General features: G+C 41.6%; 1 protein-coding gene across 3 annotated transcripts in view; it reads right to left on the bottom strand.

Annotated features, from left to right (window-relative positions):
• The window catches only part of Abcc2 (ATP binding cassette subfamily C member 2), a 65,661-nt gene extending 45,791 nt beyond the window's left edge, over positions 1 to 19,870 (bottom strand). The window contains exons 1-8 of one of the 3 annotated variants that reach the window (XM_052712859.1): positions 18,701 to 19,870; positions 16,790 to 16,963; positions 7,331 to 7,456; positions 5,870 to 6,004; positions 5,567 to 5,674; positions 4,988 to 5,043; positions 3,439 to 3,670; positions 639 to 802 (exon numbers count right to left, since the gene is read on the bottom strand). In XM_052712859.1, the coding sequence (XP_052568819.1) occupies positions 639 to 802; positions 3,439 to 3,670; positions 4,988 to 5,043; positions 5,567 to 5,674; positions 5,870 to 6,004; positions 7,331 to 7,456; positions 16,790 to 16,963; positions 18,701 to 18,730 (1,025 nt within the window). In that variant the 5' untranslated portion in view covers positions 18,731 to 19,870. Of the gene's footprint in view, positions 1 to 638; positions 803 to 3,438; positions 3,671 to 4,987; positions 5,044 to 5,566; positions 5,675 to 5,869; positions 6,005 to 7,330; positions 7,457 to 16,789 lie in introns of those variants that run through there. The other 2 variants (XM_052712858.1, XM_052712860.1) reach the window with 2 other exon arrangements.
• Between the last annotated feature and the right edge of the window lie 1,359 nt (positions 19,871 to 21,229).

Raw genomic sequence — 21,229 nt, forward strand, 5'->3', positions numbered from 1 at the left:
GAAGAACCAAGAATTTAATGTCAGTCAGCCTGGGCTACATAGAGAGACTCCAAAAATGAAAAAAAAAAATAGATCTTTAGAGAAATCCCTTTCTGTCTGTCTCTGTCTCTCTCTCTGTCTCTCTCTCTCTCTCACACACCTGCTACTGTAATGTTTCAGCCCTGTCACAGGGCGTGGCAACAGTCAATTCATTTTTAGACAAGGCAAGCTCATGCCCAGACAAGGCAAAGGGCTCTCTAGCTGGTCCATACAGTGGCAGATTCAAAGCCCCATCATGAGCACCCTGTACCTCTAGAAAAGGTGCTGGCTATGAAGAGATGAGTTTATTCACTCTCCTGAAGCATGCTGCCCATCTCTGAAATGTGGCTCAGTTCATACTAGTTCAGTTTGACAACAAAGAAGTCTAACGAGTCTGTGGCCTCCTTAGGAGAGGGACACAGAAAAGAGAGGGGCTAACGTGTCATCTTAGATCTTGAAAATGGCATTGTGCTTTTCGTGTACACAAGGCTGGGAGGTGGAAGAAACACAGGAGTGCTTTTCAAACACAGGCACGCAATGACCACTCTTGCCTACATAGACACAGGGCAGGGGAGGGCAGCAGGGGCAGCCAGACAGGACAACAAGTCCTGGACACTCACTTCAGTATCTGAGGATTCAGAAACAGAAGAATATCATGGATTAATTTCAATATAAATGATTTCAAGATCACCACATAGAAAGTTTTGAAGAGGGACTTGATCAGCCAGGATTTGGGATAGTCTTTTGTGGTCCTAGACTTCTTTTTCTTCTTTTTAGCTTCTTCCTAGGTACAAAACCAAAGACAACCATGTCCACAAAATTGTGCGGCGTAAGCCTCATAAGACTGTGCTCTGAACGGCTCCAGGCTCCAGCAGGGCCTAGGAGCCCTCCCCTCACCCCCCCACCTCACCCCCCCCACCCCTCACCCCCCCACCCTCTCCGGACAGTTGTAATCTTTGTTCACCTCCTGATTGCTGCCCACCTTCTGGCCTCTTTCTCCCCCACCTAACTCACACCATAATAGCCTTTGGGTTGAAAAGCAGACAAGTAAACTAGAGAGAACACATCATAAAGACAAGCCCAGACACTGGGAATGCCCATACTCAGGAGGCTAAAGCAGAAGGATTACGGATTATTAATTTGAGGCCAGCCTGAGCTACACAGTGAGTTGAAGACCAGCCTTAACTACATAAAAAGACTGTTTCAAAAACCCAAGGTCTGAAGTTGTAGCTCAGTATGTAACAGGGCCCCAGCCCTTAGCACAACTGTCTCTATGATGGGAGTACCATACAGTCCCTCAAACTCAGCATGCAGGCAGTACCACCTGCCAAAACAGAACCAAAGACCTAACTCATCCAAGTCCATAGTTCTGGGAAAGTCTCTAAAATGTACATTTTAGCCTTTGTACTTCCACTTCTGGCTAACTGTTCTTGTTAACTGAAGTATGTCAACCCAGAGCATGGTTTTTGTGCTTAAAAGCTCAGCCTGAGGAAGGCTCAGTGCCACACTGGGATCACAATATATAGATAGATATGTAGAGAGAGATTCATACTCTAGAGAACCCAAAGTAATACCAGGTCCCACTCTCAGGATCTTAGAATGTGCCCTTCTTTGGAAAGAGGATCTGTGTGAGTGTAAGCAAACTGGTCCTTAGACTGTAATCCAGCACGGCTGGTGTCCTTATAAGAGGAAAAGAGACAGAGATAAGATGGTGACAATTGAAACAGCGAATGGGATGATGCACCCACTAGCCAAGGAATGCTTAGGATTTCTAGCCCAAAACAGAAGTAGGAAAGGCAGAAATCATTCTTCCCTCCATGTTTCAGGGAGAAAATGACCCTACTGGTGACCTCAATTCAGATTACTAGCTTCCAGTGCTTGGGGATGATACACCTCCCCCTTCCTCTTCCCACTCCAACACACCATCTTCCTCTTTCTCTGTGTGTTTGTGGTCCTGGAAATCAAAGCCAGGGCCATCAACATGTGAAGCCAGCACTCTATCATCCTTCCTTCTCTCCTCTACCCCCCATTTCCTTCCCTTCCTCTCACTATCCTACCCTAGCTGTTCTCAAGCTCCTGATTGCTGTGGGATGTTCTGTATGTCAAATGTGTTGCTGATTGGTCAATAAATAAATCCCTGATTGGCCAGTGGCCAAGCAGGAAGTGTAGGTGGGACAAGGAGAATAAAGCTGGGAAGTGGAAGGCTGAGTCAGAGAGACACTGCCAGCCACCATGATGAGAAACAGCATGTGAAGATGCCGGTAAGCCACGAGCCACGTGGCAAGGTATAGATTTATAGAAATGGATTAATTTAAGCTGTAAGAACAGTTAGCAAGAAGCCTGCCACGGCCATACAGTTTGTAAGCAATATAAGTCTCTGTGTTTACTTGGTCGGGTCTGAGCGGCTGTGGGACTGGCAGGTGAGAGAGATTTGTCCTGACTGTGGGCCAGGCAGGAAAACTTAAGCTACACCTGATGCTCCTGCCTGAGCTTCCTGAGTAATCACTGTACCATGCTTGTTTTTAGTTTATTAATCACATTTATTTCCCTCAGCATATTGATTGTCTTACTGCTTTTTTCCCTGGTTCTCTAAAGATGAGATTTCTATCAGACTTGTTTGTTGTACCCATTACCCCAAATAGACACACATCTGTGCTCAGTAAATATGTTTGAATAAATGAGTCAATATGTTAGCTACTAATGCTGACTTCTAATACTGTGCAGTTTCAAGTAATGATTGTGTGTGTGTGTGTGTGTGTGTGTGTGTGTGTGTGTGTATGTGGTGTGTGTGTGTGTGTGGAGAGAGAGAGAGAGAGAGAGAGAGAGAGAGAGAGAGAGAGAGAGAGAGAGAGAGAGAATGTTTGTGTGCGGGAGTACAGGTTGTAGGTGTGCCAAAGTGTACACCTGGGTGTCAGGACAACCTTCATGTGTTGGTCTTGGCCTTGGCCTTACCTTATTTGAGATAGGGTCCCTTCCCTGCTGCTTAAATCTGGCTAGCTGGCCTAAGAGTTTCGGCACATTTTCCTGTCTCCACTCCCCATTTCCTGTAGGTACCTAGAATTATAGATGCACATTCTACTGTGTCTAGCTTTTATGTAGGCTCTAGGTATTCAAAGTCAGGCCCCCAGGCTCATGTGGAAAGTGCTTTTACCTTCTAAGCCATCCATCTCCCTAGCCCTAGTAATGTTGTTATTATTATTATTATTATTATTATTATTATTTTCATTGTTATACTGTGAAAATTTTCAAATATATCCCAAAGGAGAAACAACAGTATATTATACATCCATGCATCCATCACTCAGGCATTACAAGAACTGTGCAGTGAATAGTATGAAAATGCGAAAAAATGTCAGAAATGACACTGCTTCTTGCCTGAGGCATACAGCACATTCACACAGACACGTGTGTTAGAGTTACCAGGACAAGAACATCTTGGCTCTGACTCTGGTTCTTGTCCAAACCGTGTAGTGCGGCATCAGGGTTCCGCTGGGACTTCTTCCGCCGCCTCTGAAGAGCCTGCTTGGCGTTCTGCAGGTCCTTTGTCATGAACGCTTCAAACTTGCTTACGACCGACTTGGTTTGAAGCCCTTCATCAACATCCAAGATATCTTCTAGTGTCAACGGATGCTTGTAACCTTTCAGAACAGTGCTGGAACAAGAATGACCCCCAGGCTGAGACCCTATGCGCTGTATCAGCCCGCCTCTATCAGAACCTAGCCTGCGGATCTGAGAGAGGGGGATGACATTTTGGACATCTCGACTGCTCTGCTGTCTCCATCTCCTGGCCCTTTAATCTAACGGAAGAGTGGGGAGAACACAGAGGCAACAGAATGTGTTCGAAGACAACATGGAAAAGAGAAGGGGAGAGGCTCTACTGGGTCACAAGTCAAAGGTGTCACCTCCTCCTGCTCTCGCTCCTTCTCTCTACACTCCGGTATCTCCTTGAGGGACCTCCCTGATGCCCTTAGGAAATTTAGCCAATCTCACAGCTGCCTTCATACTGTATTTCTAGATTGTGACTCTCCAACTCAGGGCTTGAGAACATGAGTGGAACATTAATTACATCTTTATTTGTAACAGCTCATAACTGAAATCCAGCCTTTTCTCCTAATCTGAGCAGAATATGGTGTCTTTGTTTCCAAGAGAAACCATAGATGCTTTCATGGCTAACCTAGACTCATCGCTACTTTCAAATTATGATCCTTATGAGATCTATCATTAGATGGTTAAATTCAATGAACTGATTTTAAAGTATATTCACACTATATCACAAATGTGTCTTTTTATTTTAATTTTAATATAATTTAATTTGAAGCGTTCATTATGTGTATGTGTATGTATCTGTATGAGAGCATGTGTACATGTGTACAGGTGTCTGTATATGCTGGAGGCATGAGATCCTGCTGGAGCCTGAGTTACAGGTAGTAAGTGAGCCACTTGATATGAGTGCAGGGAACTGAATTCAGGTCCTCTGAAAGAATAGCAAGAATCTGAGCTGTTGAGCCATCTCTCCACCCCGACAAACTTGCTTTTTAAATATTCTGTGTTTACAGTCAGTGTTCAATGTACGTAAAACACTTATGGACCTCACCAGCCTTTCAGAGGGTCTACAAACTACAAAGACCAAAGATACCTGTTCTAGACCCTCTGGTAGCACAGGCTGCTGTGTTTTCTTTCCCTGCAAGCCTGTACCACACCACCTGCCTCCACATCCCCCCTTTCCTGTCTTGCTGTCTCCTTCTGTTTCTCCCATGGAACTCTCAGGCTACCAAAAATGATTACCTCCCAGTTTCTCCTCCTTATCCTAATCAATCCAATGAAGGGGCTGAATTAAACTAACCTAAACTCTCTAAGAGAAGAAAAATGGAGGCCACAGGAGGCACTTTTAAAAAACTGAGCTTTTCTTCGCTTTCAGAGAATTGAGCATATAAAGATACAGATAACCCATAATCCAGGCACTGCCTACCTGTCAAACCAACTAAACGTAATGCTACTCAGAAATGAAGCCGTGGATGATGGATTCTGAAAAATATAAAACGTTGAAAAGTGAATCAATTGGAAATAGGAACTCTATGGGACTCTAAAATCAGAAACTGCTTTTCTAGACATGGCTTTAGAGTCTAGCTGTTATGCTGATGTTGGCTGGTCAGCATGCATTTGGAGGCTTGAAAGACCAGATTTTCCGGCATAGATATATGAATTAGCTGTCTGTGTGGAACATTTCCAGATGAACATGGAAGTCAGTGTTTCCATATACTTAGCACTCTGTTTCTTCATATATATAAAACATTCTATACTACTATCTAAAATTTGGGACCAATCGTGTTTCAAGTTTTGAAGTTTTTCCATTTTGCAATATTGTACAGTCTTTTTGAAAGCTTCAAACTTGGGGAATTTTGGATATTAGACTTTTGGATCAGTGATATTCAATCTGTCCCTTATTGTGGGCTCATGAGACCTCCATGAAACTCAGACATCTCCAAACTACTTATGCTCGGGTATCCTCCAGTTAAATAATATATGAAATGAATATAGTTAGTCTCACATGTGATAAGTCACTTTGTTCTGAAAAGGCTGAAAGGATAAGGATGATGATCTGGAACCCATAGGAGATGAAGAACAGGCAGGAGTAGGCCATGTTAGACTTGCTGTCCTAAGGGTAGGAGGCAAAAAAAAAAAAATGAGTTTTTTTTTTTTTTAATCACAGTCTAAACAATTCATGTGCACCAGTGCTTATGATTAAACTCTTTGATACAACTCTATCCTGGAACTCAGATTACCTGAGGCCATTTTCTTTGACTCAGAAGATGCCCAGAAGTACCTTATCGTCACCTCCCTTTCTTCTTACCTGCAGGAGGGCTCGTATCAGAGTTTGAAATTGGAACGTGCCACAGAATATTGAGAGAATCCAGAATAGGGACAGGAACCATGAGTTCTTCTGTATGCACCACAGCCTGCTGTGTTGGATCACCAGAACCAGGAGCTAGAGGAAAATGTACATGAGACTCTGAAGCACAGTGTCACCACCAAGGACAGAAGAGGAGAGTGTCAGGGAACACGGAAGAAAGGGGACCTGAAGCTAATTTGGCCAGGCAGAGGACACATGAATGTCAGATTTACATTACTTCCTTGATGCTATTGAATCCTCTTTCTAGTACTTCATCTCTACACTTTGGTGAGAAGTTAGCAAGAAAGCAGAATGTTACAACTGAATTGTAGTGGAGTTACTTTAAGAGTTATGAAAACCTTTTCAGGACACCAGGAAATTAGCAGCAGGCAGTAGTCAGGTTGAGGAGGCAGATTCTGGTGAATAGGTACTGGTCGACTACATCTTGATTCTGTAATATTGGTCTAAGAAACTCACTTTTCTTTAAAATCCCTAAGCCTTGCCTGTATCATTTCACACAAACATGTTGGTTCCTATACCTAGTGCTGTTCTAGCAAATTACTATTCTGGAGGGAGAGAAGCCATGATCTGTAGCAACGGTCGATTGTCCTGGTGTAAAGATTGTCCTGCTGCTGTGGTAGACTTAATTTCCAAATGAAGAGTTGGGGGCGGGTATCAACCCAGTCAGCGCTGTATTAGCCAGCTCCAGAACACTACTGTCTGCGCAGTGATCACAAAGATTCCTGGGGAGAACTGCCAGATCATGTTACTGAATGAAGGCAGGGTAAGGGGGCTCCAAGACTGTACTGAACACGGAAAAATCTAAGCTTCTCATTTTTTGAGAAAGTTTGTCAATCCAAATAGTTTTGTGACAGTTTCCTCTTTTAATATGATAGGAACTATTCAATAGTTTCTTTTAAATACTATATGCTCCTCTCCCCAAATAAAATATGCCTGCAGGAGAGATAATAGTTTCCTTCTTTCTTTTCTTTTTCTTCTCTCTGTTTTGAGATAGGCTGGAGTGGAACACACCACCCGCTGGGATTGCAGGAGTGTATCACCTGGTTTAGCAGTTTCTGTTATCAAACTTATACACAGCTTTAGACTCAGTGATCTGATTATCCATCAGCCAATTAAAAATCATATTTACAACATTTAAAAATTATCTTACATCATGAAAGTTAGATCTCATCTGTGGTCCTTAGATGGCAAGATGTGGGAGTAAAATTGGAGAAGGTTCTGTAGATTAGAATTCAAAACAAGAAGAAGTTTGTTTCCCTCCTTTAAAATTAAGCAATATTGCTCTGTAAATTCTTGTAACAGACAGGTGAAAGTGGACTTAATTCAATACCCAAAGAGTGCATTTCAGCTGCTTCTGGGTGAAGAGAAGATAAATGGGGTGGAAGTGGTACTGAACCTTACCCATGTGCATATGTAGAGGATTGGATTAGTATATCTAACAGGAGGAATTGTGGCTTGTCCAGAATCTTCTGTGAGTGCAAGAGCCAGGTCTATGGCTGCTACAATGAGAAGAAACAGGACGAGCACCTGAGGAGAGACAAGACGCGTTACTGTTGAGGCTCTCGGAACCTCTCGCAATGGAATGGTCTGCAGCGATGGGCAAGAGTACACAGTGAGTCAAATAACACACTTACGAGGTTACATTGCCAGTGTAACTACCCACACACAGTTCAGTAGGAACCAAGTTAAAAGTGTGCCACAATAACTGTAACCCCAGCACATGGGAAGTCGAGGGAGAAAGATCATGAGTTCAAAGCCAGACTGGGCTATGGAGTGAGGACACGTTTTAAAACAAAAGAAGCCATGGTAAGTATTTTGATGTGATGATTTAAAAAAATGTGTCAATGATTATTGTTGTTGTTACTCCTTTCTTCACAACAGATGGCTCACAACTATGAAAAGGGCAACTCCAATTCCATTGGATTTGATGCCCTCTTCTGGCCTCTGAAGATACCTGCAGTGTGTGTCGTACATGCAGAGACACTTACACACATTTTGAAAAATCTTAAGAAAGAAAGTGGTAAAAGTCATAGAAAGCCACACAGCTGCTCTGTCTTGGTTTCCCTCTGTCTTGGTATTCCCAGGGCAATAGTTCTCAAGAAGCCTGCTAGCCCTGTCATGAAGATGTTCAAAGTGCTCCAGGGAAAGGTTCACTTGATTAGGAAATGAGACTGTTTTGTAACAGCCACTGAGAAACCGAGGACTTCTGCTAACACTCAAGTGGATGAACATCTTAGAAGCAGATCCTCTAGCCAAGAACCTCATGAGAGACCTTAAAATAGAGTCAAGCAATTAGCTCATAAATTCCTGATCCATAGAAAATATAAGGTAAAAATGTTTATTCTTGGGAGGAATGTGTTCAACATACGATACTTTTTAATTTAAAAAAATAGAAGACAAATATATATGTCAAAGAAAAATGGAGAGAGAGAGCTGGGGAGAGAGCTCAGTCAGTAACGTTCTTGCTACCCATTCATGAGGACTTGAGTTTGATACTCAGTAGTCATGCAGAAAAGCTAGGCATTGGCAGTCATGGTGGTGCATCCCTTTAATCCCAGCACCAAGGAGGTAGAGGTAGGTGGATCTCTGTGAGTTTTAAGCCATCCTGGTCTACAGAGTGAGTTCTAGGACAGCCAGGGATTCATAATGAGACCCTGTCTAAAAAAAAAAAAAAAAAAGCTTGATATTACACGCTTGTAATCCCAGCTCTGGGAAGGCAGAAACAGGAGGATCCCTGGGGCTTTTCAGACAGACAGCTTAGTCCAGCTGGTAAGCCCCAGGTCCCAGTGAGAGACTGTTTCTGAAAGAAGCAAGGTGGACGGCTCAAGGAACACCCCTAGAGGTTGACCTCCGACCTCCACATGCACACACACACACACACACACACACACACACACACACACACACACCCCTATTCTCTAAACTGTTAATCTGGGAGGCCACTTGCTGCACAGAAACAGAAAGTTATGTACTAAGTATGAAAGGAGAATTCAAACCTAGAAGGAGCCTGTAATCTCAGCACTCAGAAACTGAGGAAGGAAGACTGAGTCTCAGGACAGCCTAGGCTACAGAGTGAGTACCAGATTCCATCTTGAAAAAATCCATTTCAACATTTCAACCTTTTTGATACTCTTTCCTTTGGTCATGGGCCTTTGGTCTCGGCCTCACAAAACCTTTGAAGTTAATATTGCAAAAGACTGCAATTACTTCATCTCAGGTGCCCTGACCCCCAACACCCAGTGTTTTTGTCCTATGAGCTCCTAAAACATCATTCACATTGTACTGGAGACCCACCCAGCACCGATGGGGATTACTGCTTGTTTTGAGAAGTTATACAAGTATCTCCATCTCCACACGAGGACCTTTTCTACTCTCATCTCCCCTCCTTCCACATCCCTTTCTACTCCCACCTCCCACAAATATAGGAAAAAGTTCTGTGGCCTTAGTTTTGACCATGAAGTGTTTGTGTATACGATGTGTATTTATACAAATGATACAGATGCATGCATCATCACTCTCTTCTTTGTGACTGTAGATTTGCTGTGACCAGCTGCCTGACGCTCCTGAGACCAGGAGTTCCCTGCCATGGTCAATTTTACCTGTGAATACAAAATACACTCTTTCTTCCTTAAGTTACTTTTTCAGGCTATTTCATGGTAACAATTAGTAAATGTAACTAAGACATCAGCAGATCAGGCGTACTTTAGAAGTAAAAAACAAACTATTAATAGTGGCAGATACAATAGCTGTTGTAAGATAATCTTTTTGTATACTGGAAAGATGTGTCTCCGCTTAAGGCACCTTCTGATTGGTTTAAAAAAGAGCTGAATGGCCAATACGTAGGCAGGAGAAAATAGGCGGGACTTCCAGGGGAAAAAAGGAACTCAAGGAGATGAATCTAGGCTCACCAAGACACTAGCAAGACACAGACCAACTTGGATATACAGAATGGAGGAAAGGTTGAAAAAAAAAGCCATGTAGCAGAACATAGGCTAACAAAAGCAGGTTAGTTTAAGTTATAAGAACTAGCTGGGAACAAACCTAAGCTAAAGGTCAAGCTTTCATAATTAATAAGAAGTCTCCGTATCATTATTTGGGGGCTGGAGGCCGACAGGCAAGTCTGGATGCAAATAGCAGAGAAACTAAAGCTTAAAATGCACCTTTAAAAGGTAGCATTGAATCTGAGCTGAGCTCACTGGTGTCTCTGCCTGTCCTACAGCATCCACCTTACACCTCGTTTCTTCCAGCCTACAGTGTGGCCACCGCTGACAGATGCTAAATCCCATGGCTACAGTGTGGGTCTGTAACCCCATCCCTGATGGTGGGGATGGGAGGGAGAAGCTGGAGGATTGGTGGGGACTTCTGGTTGCCAGTCTAGCTCCGACTAGAGTGAGAGACCCTGTCTCAAGGGAGTGAGGTAAAGAGTCCCAGAGCAGAGACCCCAACATACTCCTCTGGCTTCTGTACTTGCATACACATGTGCATACACATGTACATACACACTCACTTTCTCTTTCACCCACACAGAATTAATAAAAACAACAAAACTACAAGATATCACCTCATCTAGCTAAAATGAAAAAGATGGACAGTAATAAGTCCTGATGAAAATTAGTATCACAAACATCCAACATTGCTAATGGAACATAAAAGGTTATGGGTGTTTTGGAATTTTGTAAGTTCCTCAAGAGATGACCCAGTAATTCTATTTCTAAGTATGTACCTAAGAAATTGGAAACCTCTGTTCACTAAAAATCTAATATATAAATGTTCCTAACAGCATCATTTAACATAGACAAAAGTGAAAACAACTCAAATGTCTATCAACTGATGAACAGGTAAAAAAAAAATGTGGTCTAGCCATATAATATTTTTCAGTCATAAGAATGAATGATGTGTTGATGTACATTATAACATGGATACGTCTTTAAAATGTTATGCTGTGTGAAAGAAGTCATACACAAAAGGGCACACATTCTAAGTCACATAGATATATAATTACATTTATATAGGAAATTGACAAATCAAGTACATCTAGAGACTAGAAGTAGGTTTGTTGTTGTCAGGGGCTCGGACAGGAGATAGCCAGCAAGAAGAAACCGCTTGAGTTTCTATTTGGGGGTGGTGAAAAAGTTCTAGAGTAGCTAGTAATAATGAACAGTAACCTTGTACTTACTATAATAAAAATAAATCTACAAAGACGTGAAATACTAATTCATGCTGCAACATAGATAAACCTAAAATACTTTGTTAAGTAAAATATTAGAGAGTAAAGACTACATATTATATGATTTTTCATATAGGAAATGTCCTGAGTAGGGAAATTCTATAAACAGCAAACAGGTTAGCAGTTACCAGGGATGGGGGTGAGATGGGAATCGGGAGGAAGCTTGGGTTCAGGGTTGGTTTTAGAGTGATGAATCATCCTGGAATTAGACAGTAACGATGGTCATATAATTTTGGAAATACTCTAAAAGTCATCAAATTTCACACCTTAGTTAGTTTTATAGCACATGAACTATAATCTCAGTAATGTTTTTTAAACAATGCACAACAGTTGCCTGACACCTTTATTAGCCTCTGGATACTGACTTGATGGTTTGCATGGAGATATTGCAGCCATCTTACAATCATACACTAGCTTAAGAGGCTTGATACACTGACATTACAAGAAAATTGATAAAAACAACCAGCCATCTGTCGCTGTTTCTGGACTTAATTCAACAGAAATGCTGCGGTGGAAGCCCTAACTGACACAAATATATTCTTTGTAGTCTGCTCTGTTGGTCATCTTTTCATCACCATGATAAAACACCTAAGACAAACATCTTATACAATGAAAAGTTTATCTTAACTCATGGTTGCAGCTTGTGGTCACTTGGGCTGGTAGCAGCAGAGAACATGCCATAGAAGCACCTGGTGGAAGAGGTCTGATCACATCATGACAGATAAGAAGCAAAGAGGAAAGCTAGGGGAAGGGCCAACATCCCTGTTTCTCCTTCAAGGGCATGTCTTTAAAGATCAGATCTCCTTACATTACCCCCAATGGTTCTACCAACTCACAGTAACACCACACATTGATGACTAAGCCTTTAACACATGGGCCTTTGGGAGACACTCAAGATCCAAACTACCCCAGAAAGGACAGATAACAGGACACAAGGTAAATGTTTAACCGACATTCCATGTTCACAACTGGTTCTGTTATGCCAGCTGCTCCCTTCTTCCCACACGCCCACTCCATGACTTAGATCCCACTGAACACATCAATCACTAAAGCAAGCCAAGTGCTCTCTAAAGAACGTGAATGCTGTCGTGGGGAGGCCTGGAACATAGTGGGACTACTGGTACCCAGAGTAAACTCATCTTCACTTCCTCTACATGGGGCAGACAGGTACAGTCTAGGCTGTTTCTCCCTCAAGGGGAGCTGGTGAGGGGACCCAGACAGTTGTCAAGGGCTCAGAGCTCAGTATCAGGCTTCCCATCAGGGAGAGGCCAGCTGTGGAGGTTAACACACAAAAAGAAGAGGTCTACCCAGCTGTCTGTGTTAACTAAGACTTTCATTTATAAATGCAAATGAAGTTGGGAGATGCTAGGAAATTGTGGAAAACAATGGAAGCAAAGAAGACAGACAAGGTCAAACAGAAGAACTGATTCTGGGGTCAAACAGAAAACAGCAAGTGAAGAGAATTTTAAAACTAATGTTCTAAGACAGATTTGAGAAGACACTATCTTTTAAACAGGTGGCTTTTTAAGAAAAGATATATTTAGAAATTAAGAAAAATTCTTAACAATTGCTGAATATTAAAATAAAGATTCTTAGGACAACTGGAAGAAATCATTGAAAAAAATCTTCTAGCATATAGAGGAAAAGAGAAAAAAGTATTTGAGAGAGAGAGAGAGAGAGAGAGAGAGAGAGAGAGAGAGAGAGAGAGAGAGAGAGAGAGAGAGAATTGGGGAGGAAAATCCATCAGAGAATTCAATATCTATCTAAAAGAAACTCTGAAGACAAAGAATTTCCAAGTTGGAAGAAAGGAAGTAAAAGAGTAACATAAAAATTTCTCAGTGGTAAGAAAGCTATGAGTCTTTAGGTTGAATGACACACTGAACAGGTAAAGATGTATGAAGTCAGATTCATGAGATTTCAAACTAGAAAGAATAAAAAGCATCTAGCGAGGACCACAGGAATAAGAATTGTTAGTAACACAAGACTCTAAGGGAAAATATAGCAAACTCTTCAGAGCTGAACAAAAATGTGGAGCTAGACTTTCCTAAGCATATGAGCACCTGAGAGACGCAAAGATTTAGAGATTTACAGCTGGCCTTTCTAAAAGCCTCATTTGACAATGTTCTCCTGTAGAGGGATCTAAGAAATTTGAGAACACGAATCATCTAATGTTTTCCAAAAGTGCATCAGGAGGTAGAATTTAAATTTAAGTATGAAGGTAACAAGTAAAAAAATACTTTGGAAAAAAATCCAAAATAAAAAGACCAGAAATATGAGAAAAAATAGGATAGGACAGAACTGGAAGACTTGACTGAACCTTGGTGTTCAGCACATGTGTGTGTGTGTGTGTGTGTGTGTGTGTGTGTGTGTGTGTGTGTGTGTTGCACGCCCATGGGAGGATAGCAGCTCTGCCAGTTACTTCTTTCTCCCCAGCCCCTGCCACAGCACCATGTCCAATTCCTAAGCAGAAGTACATCATTTATTACTTGATAGATGAAAAATATACATGCAAATACATCACTGGCAGATACAGATATAACCATCAAAATCATTATAACTGAGGCCTCTACAGAACAGGACTTCAAAGTAGGAGGATGAAGAAGAAATTTTTGCTTTTGATTTGTATATTTTCGTCTCTTGAAAAAAAAGAATAGGGCTGGAGAGATGGCTCAGCGGTTAAGAGCACTGGCCGCAACTGATGGAGGCAGATGCAGAGATCCACAGCCAAACACCAGGCTGAGCTCCGGGAGTCCACTCAAAGAGAGAGAAGAGGGATGCTATGAACAAGGGGCATCAAGATCATGATGGGGAAACCTACAGAGACAACCAAACCAAGCTAGTGGGAACTCAGGAACTTTAGACCAACACCTGTGGAGCCTCCACGGGACTGGACGGGGCCCTCTGCATAAGCGAGACAGTTGTGTAGCTTGATCTGCTTAAGGGCCCCCCTGGCAGTAGGATCAGGATCCATCCCTGGTGCATGAGCTGACTTTTTGGGGCCCATTACCTATGGTGGGACACCTCACAGAGCCTTGAGTCAGGGGGAGGGGCTTGGACATGCCTCTACTGAATGTATCAGATTCTGCTGACTCCCCATGGGAGGTTTTACCTTACTGTAGGAGGGAATGGGGAGTGGGGTGAGTTGGAGCAGGGAAGGCTGGCGGGGTGGGAGGAGGGAAGAGGGGGATCTGTGATAGGTGTGTAAAATGAATTAAAAAAATTTCTTAATTAGAACAAAAAAGAGCACAGACTGCTCTTCCAGAGGATCCGGGTTTAATTCCCAGCATCCACATGGCAGCTTACAACTGTCTGTAACTCCCAGGATCCAATACCTCACACAGACATACATGCAGGCAAAACACCTATGTATACAAAATAAAAATAAATTTAAAAAAACATTAAAAGATAGATGATAATATATGGCAGCATTAACCTGGAATGTATCAGAGTGATATATTATCAATGTATTTAATTTTCTTGCTGTTTTTCTGGAGTTCCCACACTTCCTACATTAACCACATATTCCTTCTTATCATTAGAAACATGCACACACTTCAGTTTGCAACAGGAAAACACATGGTGGTTTAATGATTCACTAAACACCTAATATTTTTGGATCCTGATGTCTGATTTGTCAGAATTCAGACAAGGACAGACTTTAAAACTTTCTAAAACTCAACTTCCTTTTTTGTTATTGTTTATTTTTGAGATTATAATTTAATTACAATGTTTCTCCCTTCCCTTTCTTCCCTCCAAACTCTCCCATCTACCCTTCTCAACTCTTCTTCAAAGTCAAGGCCTCTTTTTTCATTAATTACTATTGTGTGCATATATGTATTTGTACATACATTTATATTCCTAAACATAACCTGTTGAGTCCATATAATATTACTTGTATGTATGTAAGATGCAACTTTCTATAAGGCAATGTATCTCATTGGTATTAAAGAAGAGAATATTATTCACTCATATTTAATACGGCTCCCAAGGCAAGATCCACTTTTTCTCGGTGCTTTGTGAATGATGAGGTGCTGTAGCTAAGTCAACTGATTACTAAGGATGCCACTTCTACCACTTCATGAACAGATGGAACATCTCACTTTCAACACTGTCAGGGATTACATCCCCCCCCCGAAGTCCTGTCTATTATGAGTTAGCCATTTTTACTAGATTTTTTTTCTGTTTACTTAGCTAAACCCTCCCACCCTGGAATAACTCCATTCTCTTATCTTGGTCTTGCTTACTGGAACTTTTCAGGACAAGTTGGGCAATGTTTTAGCTTATACTTCTGTAATTATCCCCATATCTTATTGGTTTAAACCCATTTGTTTTTGCTCTACCTCTGGATCCGACTCAGCATTTCCACAGCTATTACTATTTGTTTTAAAATTCAGTTTGTTCTTCACTAAAGTGAATCTTTAAACAAACCAACCCGGGGAGTCAGCTGGTCTCATGTTGCTCAAGCGGACTGACTAAGTCCAGATGAGATAGCACCAGGCAGACTGACTAAGTCCAGATGAGATAGCACCAGGCAGACTGACTAAGTCCAGATGAGATAGCACCACACTAGTGACCAAACAACTAGAGCAGCACCAACTCAGGAAGTCAAAGAACAAAACAGTCCAAAGGTGGGGAGAAGAGAGGCTGAGAAGAAAAGCAAGTTGAAGTCGGAAGGGAGATTTTCACAGAAAACGTGAATTTTTACTTTCGGATGAGAGGAGGAACCAATTCCGACATTTTTAAGAAGTTAAAGCTATGCCTGCCACCCTTGGAATAGGGACCAAAACCAGAACACACATTTTAAACGGGTCTCCAGAGACTGGATTAAGACGGGTAGACTAGAAGAGTGTGTGTTTTCTTCTCTGTAGAGATGTGCACTTTCGAGTTAAACAGAATGTTTAAACAGAGTATGAATCCAACTTTCTTCGCCTTTAAGCCCCAGTCTCCAATAGGCCACAGGCATAGAAGTTCGCTAAACAAGGGAGTCTAATTCGCTTTTCTAAAATCCTCTTTGAAAATGAGGACAGACAGAAGAAAAAAGAGAAGAGAAGCAGTCAAAGAAGGAGCTGGTAGATTTAAAGGAAACTTTACAGCATCACAAGACCACTCACTGAGTCGGCTGCTGGAGCAGGCTGAGGTCTCCTTCTCTCCTTCCTCCTGGGATCTCTGCTAGAGCCTATGCACTTCACATTACTCCCTGCCCTGACTTGTCACCATGCATACTAACCCTCTTTTTTCCACCCTGCGTGGTCATCCTGACTGGGGAACTACTTGAGAAAAATGTAAAAACCCATTTCAGATCTAAGTTTTGGGAAATAAGTGATTGTTAGATTGGTGCAAAAGATACATTATACAGTTCATCTGCATCTCATGGTAGGTGCCAACTGAATTACAGCCCCCTGATTTATCAGAGCATCTTAAAGATGGGTGACCCATTGTTCACGTCTCAAATGCCTGGAAGGTGAGGCATGGGCAGGATTACAGCATGGCTCTGCTTGAAACAGTATTTATTACCCAGCAAACCATTTAGAGACTGGACAAAGACACTAACCCCCCGCCCCCAACACACACACTCAAAATGCCTCACCTCAACACCAAGGAAATAGAGTTTGAAAATAGTGGAGCTACTGTACCTGCTTAGCAAGGTAGAATTTAGTTAGAGATGACCTCTTGGTTCTGGATCTATAGACACTGAAAAGCTGCCAAGGAGCCAAGAGCCAAAGAAAGCCCAGGGGAATCCACACGAGGACAGTTTGTTCAAAACAAAGTGGCAGGTCTGCATCTGGTCTGTCCAGTAATGAGGAATTCTGGGGGACCGAAAGGGAAAAACTGTTAAACACATATTCATACTTTTTAAAAGATGTCCATTCTCCCAGCGTTCTCCACATGCTTCCTAACAACTGGAATTCAACTCCATGTCTACAGCAAGCTTTACCTTTTAACTACCTGTATTTTTGTGCTCATCATTTAATATAATACATTACATTAATACAAAGTCACCATTTAATAACATTTAGGGCCTTTCCTGGCAATCCCACCTCTAAAAACGTACCTTCATGCAGTTTTAAGTGATTTCTACACTGACTAGTCTGTGTAAAACTTGCTAAAATGTTTAGCAAATTATAGGAAGAAGAAAGACTATTCCTCTATCCAAAGGGGAGAATAGTTTCCCAGGTGTAAGAGCATGTTACTTGGTGGCAGATAATCTAACCTGCAGATAGCAGATAGACAGGATATTTAGTCGTACTATGACATAGACTATTATGGCTGAGAAGGCTTCTATCAAAGCCAAGGGGACCTGGTACATTTTGGTGAAGGAGTGACAATGCACTCTTGGACAGGAAGCATGTTTTTTACTTTGCATGTAATAAATGAAAGAGTCTTTGGGGATGGAGTTGGGTCGAGGTCCCTGTATTGGAATCAGGAGAAGGTAGATTTCTCTTTTTCCATCAATTCTTTCAAAGGTTTTGTAGCTCTCTTGGTACTGATGCTTTAAAGGAAAGGTTAAAGTGCCTGCCAAGATGATTTGTTGACTAATTCTCAGAGGAGGTTCTCAAGAGATGGTTTGCTACCTTCTGATAGTCTTCATGTGCTGGCCATGGAGGCCTGGCGGCTCAAGTTCTTCCTAACATATTCAGGACTGTCTGCAATATCATTCCTGCTCCTCTCATCACTATGGAAGGTCCCCAAGCTTTAGAATTCTGAAAACTCACCTAACATATTTGAACATGGTGTAAAGGGTTTGCAGGCAACACTTAGAATCTCACTCTCCATCCACCAAGCCATTTGGCAATGTGCTCTGGCCTGAAAGTCCCAGCTCTCCATGGCTCTACACTGTGCTATTCTTATTTAACCCTCCCCCTCCAAAACACCGGCCCTTCTCCAGTGCTCCTTCCTTCTCTAAAGGCAGTGCTACACACTTCTAATAGTTAGAAAATTATCCCGGGCCAGGGATGGTGGCACACACCTTTAAGCTCAGCACTCGAGAGGCAGGTGGATTCTCTGTGAGTTCAAGGCCAACCTGGTCTACATAGAGCACTCCAGGCCAGCAGAGCTACATAGAGAGACCTTGTCTCAAAAAAGACAAAAGTTATTTCAGTGCTCATAATGCCCAAATTTATGATTCTGGCCTCAATTCATAGTCTATACCCTCAGCTGACAGCACCCTAGAACACATAATTATCATCTCAATCAACATCAGTACATTCCAAAAGGGCTCAGACAGGCGCCTTCTCCTTTTCCTCCTACCCTACAACAAAAGTGGAAATATAACAATTTCATTCCTAGGACTGAAGATACTGCATTTTTCACCATTTCTGATAGAAGGTGCTTCTGTAGCTAGACAGTTCAAGAAAATCACCTGCAAACAAACAGCTTAAGAATAAACTGTAATATCTTTCCCAGATGGTTCAATCATGTGGAGAAATTAGGATTTTTTTTTCTTAAACTAAACTTTAGGCCAAATACACTTCTAAATTTACTGATTCATACTGATGGCCATGAGTTTGAGAAGAAGAAACGTGAGAATAAATGTAATTTCTCACCCAAAAAGTAGAGTTGCAGTACTCCTCCATAATGACTTCCAGATCACTCCTGTAGTGAAGACTTTTCTACGATTGTGTTGTTTCTTCTTTACCCTTTCCTCAAGGGAAGCAGATGTTAAGGGGCAATGTGCTTTTCCCATTCTCATGTCCCAGTTAAAGGCAGGGCTCCTGACCTTTCATCCTAACCACTTAATAGTTAACTTTGCTGAAAGTCTGCTGATGTCATCCCAGTGGATAAACATGTGGCTGGGATCGCAGGTACATCGCCAGGTACAGGGAGGCTTACCGGTTCCCCAAAGCCCCTGGAGTGTGGCCATATACAGAAGGAACCGATCAAAGGTGTTAGTGCAGCTGGCAAGTCAGGAGCCCAGCATGCTTTTCTTCTCCTGAGTTTATGCTATTGGTTTTTTGGCTCTTTTGGGGGGCCCACCACCCAGCTCCCAAATAAATCACACACAGAGGCTTATTCTTACTTATGAATGCCTGGCCTTAGCTTGGCTTAGTTTCTAGCCAGCTTTCCTTATGTTAAATTATCCCATCTATCTTTTGCCTCTGGGCTTTTCCTGTTCTCTTACTTCTGTAATCTCACTCTTGCTCCCTGGCTGGCTGTGCAGCTGGGTGGCTGGTCCCTGCAGTCCTCCTCCTCCTCCTCCTCTGGCTCCTTGATCTTAGATCTCCAACCCCTCTTCCCAGAGTTCTCCTTCTATTTATTCTCTCTGCCTGCCAATCCCGCCTATCCTTTCTCCTGCCTTGCTATTGGCCATCTCTTTATTAGACCATCAGGCACAGTAACACAGCTTCCCAGAGTTAAACAAATGCAATATGAACAAAAGTAACACCCCTTAAAATATTCTACTACAAGTTTAGTTACTTACAAAAACATCAACTGAAGGACAGACATCTCTACACATGGAGCTTCAATTCTGTTTGAACTGTCAAGAATTCACAGAAATGTTAAATATACATTCTTCTGAATTTTCAAATAAGAACATATAACAAACATAAAATATGGTTTAAATAAGTTAACTTGCCGGGCGGTGGTGGCGCACGCCTTTAATCCCAGCACTCGGGAGGCAGAGCCAGGTGGATCTCTGTGAGTTCGAGGCCAGCCTGGACTACCAAGTGAGTTCCAGGACAGGCGCAAAGCTACACAGAGAAACCCTGTCTCGAAAAACCAAAAAAAAAATAAATAAATAAATAAATAAAATAAATAAATAAGTTAACTTATTTGAAAAGGTCACGATATATAAAAGAGCAAAAAGCATTGTGAAACAAGAAATATAATTTAGGCAATAAAATATTTATCTTAGCTGATAGGATTATAGGTAGTTTTTCTTTTCTATTTGTTTGTATTTTTCCATAATTATTAAGTATTATTTGTATGATAATGTTTAAAAGTACATAACAAAATTTATCAACATGACCAGTTCTAAGTATGTACTTCAACAGTGCTAAGTGGACTCATTGTTAACCAATTTCTAGAACTTTTTACCTTGCAAAACTGAAATTCTATGCCAACTCTGTATTGTCCCCTCTCCATGTAAAGCACATGCTGTTTTGATGATAATAAAAACAAGTTAATATATTCCTTAATATATCTTGGTTTTTGTTTTGTTTTGGGGATAGGGTCTCACTGTATAGCCTTGGCTGACCTGGAACTCACTTTGTAGGTCAGGCTGGCCTAGAACTCACAGAGATCTGCCTACCTCTGCCTCCTGAGTGCCACCACACCTACCTTATATTCTTGTTTATTGAAGTAAGACATTACAAACGAGTTCTGCTATTCAACTTCAGAACTATGTTTACACTTGTGTTGATAACAAAAATAGTTCTACATAATCCTCTAAAGTATGGTGTTTTCCTTGTCAGTAGGTATGTCTTGGTATTCTTGATTTAGGATGTTCTATATTAAAATGACATCTTTGTATATAGTAAATGTTTTCAAAACAAAATGTCTAAAATTTTAGAAGATATTCAGCATATATCATTTTCATTTTCTTCTAGTGAAATACAACACAAAAATGGAAATACATTTTTTTCCTTAAACTGGGGACTTTGCTACATTTGCCATAGTCCTGAGCGGGAAACAACAGTGGTAATCAACAGAAGCAGTTAAGCTCAGCAGACATTGTGATATCCAACAAGGACCCAAGTGGGTATCCAGAGACGGTCCCACTGAAGTGAGAGTAATAGCTACTAGACTTTAGAAGGTGCTGGTTTCTGATGAAAGGGATGGCATTTGGATAAAAAAAGCTGAGTATGTCAAGAGATGCCTGAATGGCTGTGATAAATTATGGCCACGAAATTTTCACAACTCTTCCAGCAAGAAGAAGAACTTGCGTTCCCATTTTTTGAGTGACTGAGTTTGCTTTGATCAGGACAAGGTGGCCCGGAGGATGCTGGGTAAGTTATGAAGCCCAAGCCCAAGAGCTCATTAATTCTTTCACTTTCTCTTCATTTCTTCAGATATTATACTATGACAAAGACCTAACTAAAAGATTAGATAGCCCGTGGAAAAGAGGTCAAATT

This window comes from Peromyscus californicus, unplaced genomic scaffold, assembly GCF_007827085.1.
Source record: "Peromyscus californicus insignis strain IS unplaced genomic scaffold, ASM782708v3 Scaffold_4__1_contigs__length_199733344, whole genome shotgun sequence".
Taxonomy (NCBI): Eukaryota; Metazoa; Chordata; class Mammalia; order Rodentia; family Cricetidae; genus Peromyscus; species Peromyscus californicus.